Below are 6,847 nucleotides of genomic sequence, written 5' to 3'. Positions count from 1 at the left end.
ATGCTAAAAGTTACATAAGCTATTTCGGCTATGCTAAATGTTAACGCAGCTAGTCCGGCTATGCTAAATGTTTACGCAGCTAGTCCAGCTATACTAAATGTTACATTAGCTAGTCCACCAATGCTAAATGTAACATCAGCTAGTCCTGTTATGCGGAATGTTATCGCAGCTAGTCCAGCTATGCTGAATGTTAGATAAGTTATTTCAGCTATGCTAAATGTTAACACAGCTAGTCCGGCTTTGATAAATGTTACATCAGCTAGCTCGGTTATACTGAATGTCATCGCAGCTAGTCCAGCTATGCTGAATGTTAACGCAGCTAGTCCAGCTATGCTAAATGTAACATCAGCTAGTCCAGCTATGCTGAATCTTAATGCAGCTAGTCTAGCTATGCTAAATGTTACATCAGCTAGTCCAGTTATGCTGAATTTTAATGCAGCTAGTCCGGCTATGCTGAATGTTAACGCAGCTAGTCCAGCTATGTTGAATGTTACATCAGCTTGTCCAGCTATGCTAAATGTAACATCAGCTAGTCCAGCTATGCTGAAAATTAACGCAACGAGTCCGGTAATGCTAAAAGTTACATAAGCTATTTCGGCTATTCTAAATGTTAACGCAGCTAGTCCGGCTATGCGGAATGTTGACGGAGATAGTCCAGCTATACTAAATGTTACATTAGCTTGTCCAGCTATGCTAAATGTTACATAAGCTAGTCTGGCTATGCTGAATGTAACATAAGCTAGTCCAGCTATGCTGAATCTTAATGCTGCTTGTCCGGCTATGCTAAATGTAACATCAGCTAGTCCGGCTTTGCTGAAAATTAACCCAACAAGTCCGGTAATGCTAAATGTTACATAAGCTATTTCGGCTTTGCTAAATGTTACATCAGCAAGTCCAGCTATACTGAATGTTAGTGCCGCTAGTCCAGCTATGCTGAATGTTACATCGGCTAGTCCGATAATGTTGAATGTTAACGCAGCTTGGGTATGTTAAAGTAGTTATTCCGGCTTTTCTGAAAACTATGTTGGTCATATGATGTGTGGAGTATAATTGGATTACAACTAATTTGACTGAAGTTGACTGTCCGTTAAATTATTGTAAGATTATCTGTTGTTACCTTCTGCTGTACAAATGAAGATAACTTGAATTTCGCATAACAAGAAAAGTATAAGATGCTCTTGCGAAAAACGAGAATGAATTTATTTTGCTCATAGCTGAATTTGAACTGTTGGTTTGAGTTGGAGCATTAGTAGGAAATGATATTATGCATTTCCATAAGTTTTTTATTACTACTGGAGCTCTTTTATGTTAGTCACCTGCCTGATCCATCTTCTTCTTTGGTATTTAATGGAACTGACTGGAAAGTTGGTGCTGGATGAACAGACGAAGATAAAGTGATTTTAGATTCATGTCATTTATTTAACTCATAACTTCTTGTGCTACACGTCAGTGCACTTTGTAATAATGTGTTATAGTAATGCATATCTTTTGACAAACATGTCTGCAGCTTGTTCCTGCTCTTATTAAATGAAAATATCCCATTTGCAAAGTTGAAACTCAGCTCCAGCACCTCCACACTGTGTCATGTTCTGCATTGATCATGCAGAGACAACATTACAAGCAGATGTCATCCACACGTCCCGTGGTTGTGTCTTCTCTGGAGGAGGTTCCACATGCTGGCGACTTCCAGTTGATCCTGCATGAAAGTAAATATCTGGTTCCACTCTGCGGGCTCTAGAGGCATCATCCACCTCAAATGGAGACTTTGGAGAGAATAACAAAACTCTAATCACACAGGGCAGAAAACTAGTGCTGCACTGGCCTCTACAGGTTCCACACAGGTTATTGCATTCACATTTGATCCTGGATTCATCTACAGAAGCCACTGCAAGGCTGGTGTTCCTGCAGCATATAGCTGGGGGGTGGGGGCGGGCCTGGGTGCACCGCTCATGCCCATACAGGAGTCTGTTTTACATTAAATACTAACATCATTTATTTTTTCTCATGTACCAGAATAAGCCTGTGTTGGACTTGTCTTTAGGGTTTGACCCTCCAGAGATCTTCATGTTTCTTCCAACTGCAGGTTCAGTCAAGCTGCTTCTTCCTTCTCTGGCACCGCGACGGACACTGATCTGCTCCATAGCAAACCTGAACACATGTCTGCATGATCCAGTCATTTTCACAGACACACAATCAGAACTTTATCTCAGACTTTTCTAAACGAAGCGGGAGGTTTGCGGGAGGCAGCGAGAGCAGCTGGGAGTTTTTACAGTCACCATCTAGTGGTTGCCAAGCGTTTCCACATGTTTCTCACAGAAAGCAGGACAAAGCTGCAGCAGCATCACGCCTGTGTGCAAAGACAAGTCAGAGCACGCACACACACACACACACACACACACACACACAATCTCATTCAAATAAACTTTTCACCAAAAAAAATGCAAAAACAGGTTTATCTTGTCTTAAATTAAGTATTTCCAATTTTCAGTTTTATTTATGAAAAACCATTTTATCTGGTTCTGGTTCTGATGGAGGTTTTCCTTCCTGGTCCTGGTTCTGATGGAGGTTTTCCTTCCTGGTCCTGGTTCTGATGGAGGTTTTCCTTCCTGGTCCTGGTTCTGATGGAGGTTTTCCTTCCTGGTCCTGGTTCTGATGGAGGTTTTCCTTCCTGGTTCTGGTCCTGATGGAGGTTTTCCTTCTTGGTCCTGGTCCTGATGGAGGTTTTCCTTCCTGGTCCTGGTTCTGATGGAGGTTTTCCATCCTGGTTCTGGTCCTGATGGATGTCATTCATCCTGATTGTGGTCCTGATGGAGGTTTTCCAGTGTGGATCATATGATGCATTAACTGGACTGGACAAGGGTTTGTTGTAACTGGGTAGGATTTACTACTACCCAGGTACAACTGGGCTTGTTGTAAAGTTGTATAACTAAAGTTGCTCTGAATGTAACTTTCTTGGATGTTTCCCTCTCTGCGTGTGTATTGATGGCTGAAGCAGGCAGGGGGGGGGGGGGGGGGGGGGGTCCTCCAGGTGGCAGAAATGAGGACATTCCTGTTAGACAGCCTGGGTGGAATTTGAATACTTCACAGGAACCGCCTGCAGCTGATTGGTCGACGGCGACATATTTCTGAAGCCGTTGCTTGTCAATCGGCAAATCTCAGGACGCTGATTGGCTCGCCGCGGAAGGGGCGGGCTCTCTGGCCAGAGCTATATAAGCAGACGTGTTTCCCAGCATCTGTAAATGATTGGTGGCTCGCGGCGCGGCTCGGGGCGTGTTCAATGTTTCCTTTCAGAGCTGACTGGAACGTTTTTCCCAGAATCTGACAGAGACAGCTGGAAGACCTCCCGGAGCGGAGCAGGACGTGGACCTGGAGAGGACCCCGCGATGATCAGCACCATGGAGTGCGTCGTGGACGCGCAGAGCCTCATTTCCATTTCCTTAATGAAGATCCACAACTCCAGGACGCAGAGGGGGGGCATCAAGCTGCATAAGAACCTGCTGGTGTCCTACGTGCTGAGGAATGCCCGGCAGGTCTACATCAGGGAGAAGTACGCGGAGATCTACAGGATGCAGCAGTACGAGGAGGTCATGACGGTCTGCAACGAGATCCAGGAGCTGGACCCGCTGGATGTGGACCCGGAGGACGGAGAGGAGGAGGAACAGACCCGGGCTGCGTGCCGGACCGCCAGCTCCCTCCCGGTCTGCGCTCCTCTGGAGGACGGCAGCAAGGAGCCGGAGTCCTCCTTCTACCGGAGCTGCTGCATGGAGGTCTCCCCGGGGTCCCCCTGCAGCCAGCCCCCCGCCAACAGCCGCGCGCACTGCAGCACCACCACGGTGCTGGACCTGGACACGCATGTGGTGACCACGGTGGAGAACGGCTTCCTCCACCAGGACTGCTGCTGCGGCCACGGGACCGGGACCGGGTCTCCGGCCAAGAAACGGAAGGTGGACTTCGGGAGTTGCGTGTCGGATCTGGAGGAAGTCCCGGACTCGTTCCGCAAGAGGGCGAAGCGCGAGGACTGTCCCCTCCCCAATCCGGACTGGTCGGAACCCTCCAACATCTCCAACCTGATCTCCATCTTCGGATCGGGCTTTTCGGGTCTGCTGAGCCGGCAGGCGGACCTGGAGCAGGTCTGCAGCAAGCAGGCCCTGGCCAGCCTGGGCGCGTGGACCCGCGCCATCGTGGCGTTCTGAGTCAGACTGGACTCGGCTGGAAGGATCCAGGTCTGGAAGCTTCTTCCAGATGTTTCTCTAGCTGCACTTCCACATCACATCAGCCGCTGAAAACCCACGCGCCGCGTCCACGTGCCGCGTGGGGCTCAGTTGGGACAAACTAAAGTCTACTTTATCATCCTGTGCTGGGACATGAAGTCAGAAGTCCAGAATTTGGGGTAAATGTGATGGAAGTGGAAGAAATGTGTAAAATGCAGCTGACAGCAGTGTAAATAATTTGCTGCCTTCCAGATGTTTAGTTGTTGCCAGATCATGCAGAATCTTACCTCAGAACACACTCGTGTCTTAAAGTTAGTTGCATATATATTTATATATGTGGAAGAGTGTGAGGTTGGAGGACATCACTCACCTGATTGGTTAGGAGGAGGTACACCTGAGCTTGGCTCCGCCTCCATGTCTAAATGGATTTTATTTTTGCAAGAAGAAAAGATATTTATGAGAAAAATGAGCAGTTTTATGACAGTAGTTCGGCAGGAGGAGGAAGGTGTTGGTGCCATGCGCAGATCTTCTGGTGTCTCTTCCAGCTGCTGATGTAGATCCATGAAATGGACCGACTTCTGTTGCCTTAAATCTGACGCAGACCACTGCGAGTGTCATGGAGCGAAAGTACATTTAAAGTGAATGTGTCTTCTTTCCTGTCCTGTCCTGTCCTGGACTGGACTGTCCTGGACTGGACTGGACTGGACTGGACTGGAGTAGACTAGACTAGACTAGACTAGACTAGACTGTCCTGTCCTGGACTGGACTGGACTGGACTGGAGTAGACTAGACTAGACTAGACTAGACTAGACTAGACTGGACTGGACTGGAATGGACTAGACTAGACTAGACTAGACTGGACTGGACTGGAATGGACTAGACTAGACTAGACTAGACTAGACTGGACTGGACTGGACTGGACTAGACTAGACTAGACTAGACTAGACTAGACTAGACTGGACTGGACTGGAATGGACTAGACTAGACTAGACTAGACTAGACTGGACTGGAATGGACTAGACTAGACTAGACTAGACTAGACTGGACTGGACTAGACTAGACTAGACTAGACTAGACTGGACTGGACTGGAATGGACTAGACTAGACTAGACTAGACTAGACTAGACTAGACTGGACTAGACCGGACCGTCCTGGACTGGACTAGACTAGACTAGACTAGACTAGACTAGACTAGACTAGACTAGACTGGACTGGACTGGACTGGACTGGACTGGACTGGACTGGACTGGACTGGACTGGACCGGACCGGACCGGACCGGACCGGACCGGACCGGACCGGACCGGACCGGACCGGACCAGACCAGACCAGACCAGACCAGACCAGACCAGACCAGACCGGACTGGACTGGACCGGACCGGACCGGACCGGACTGGACTGGACTGGACTAGACCGGACTGGACCGAACTGGACTGGACTGGACTGGACTAGACCGGACTGGACCGGACTGGACTGGACTAGACTAGACCGGACTGGACCGAACTGGACTGGACTGGACTAGACTAGACCGGACTGGACCGAACTGGACTGGACTGGACTAGACCGGACTGGACCGGACTGGACTGGACTGGAACGGACTGGACTAGACTAGACTAGACTAGACTGGACCGGACCGGACTAGACTAGACTAGACTAGACTAGACTAGACTAGACTAGACTAGACCGGACTGGACTGGACTGGACTGGACTGGACTAGACTAGACCGGACTGGACCGAACTGGACTGGACTGGACTGGACTAGACCGGACTGGACCGGACTGGACTGGACTGGAACGGACTGGACTGGACTGGACCGGACTGGACTAGACTGGACTGAGGGGCCCCCACTTGGGAAGGGACCTGGCCCCCCTGCGTCATGCTTACTGGGGAACTTCCAGTGTGATCTTTTATTTTCCTTCTAATTTATTCGTCCTGGCCAGTCTGTCGTCCGTCTTTCTTCTGCCCGCCGTTGCAGCGGTTGGGAGGTCCAGCCTGGTTCTGGGAGTTTTCAGAAGAACGATCCCAGTCCTTTTGTTTTAAAAAGGCAAAACTTGTGATTTCGCCATAACCCACTGGTTAGCTTTATGAGCACTATGTGTACCAAAACACAGAGAATATTCAGCCATTCTCTTCAGAAGTTCCTCTTCATGTGTGTACAGTTGTATTTCACCGGGTAAAACTGTTCAAGATCATATTTGTTCAAATTTATAATAAATAAAAATCTTTCATCCCATCTGTTTCTGTAAAATTCTAGCCTCACAGCAAGAAGGTTGCTGGTTCGAGCCTGGCGGGGAGGGGGGTGGGGGGTCCTAGTCATACATGGAGCACAGAAACACAGTCCTGAAGGCGTCACCAGTTTAGCGGCGCTGGTGGGTGGACTGGAGGGGAGGCGAGGTGTCGTGAAGCTGCTTCAGGAAAACTCCTCTGCTGTGTCTGAAGCAACCTGCAGCCTGGTCTTTGTGTTCAGCATGAAAAGTCACCAGGTGCTGTTGGAACTTGTTTGGCTTCATACTTCATTATGTCACATAACAATATTTGGATACATAAAACACACTGGTCTCTTCATGAACTACCATATATATTTCTATGACCTGACCATTGATATGCTCCATCATATTGTCTTCTCTTTTTTTGTTGA

General features: G+C 48.6%; 1 protein-coding gene across 1 annotated transcript; it reads left to right on the top strand.

The window, feature by feature from the left end:
* The first annotated feature begins 3,271 nt into the window (after positions 1–3,271).
* Positions 3,272–6,393, top strand: ier5l (immediate early response 5-like). The gene has a single exon (XM_079256939.1). It carries the CDS (start codon positions 3,384–3,386, stop codon positions 4,191–4,193), a length of 810 nt encoding a protein of 269 aa, XP_079113065.1. The 5' UTR covers positions 3,272–3,383; the 3' UTR covers positions 4,194–6,393.
* The last annotated feature ends 454 nt before the right edge of the window (positions 6,394–6,847 follow it).

Source organism: Telmatherina bonti (genome assembly GCF_933228915.1).
Source record: "Telmatherina bonti genome assembly, chromosome: 17".
NCBI lineage: Eukaryota > Metazoa > Chordata > Actinopteri > Atheriniformes > Telmatherinidae > Telmatherina > Telmatherina bonti.
The sequence above is the reverse complement of the archived record's forward strand: the minus strand, read 5'-3'. Positions and strand labels throughout refer to the sequence as shown.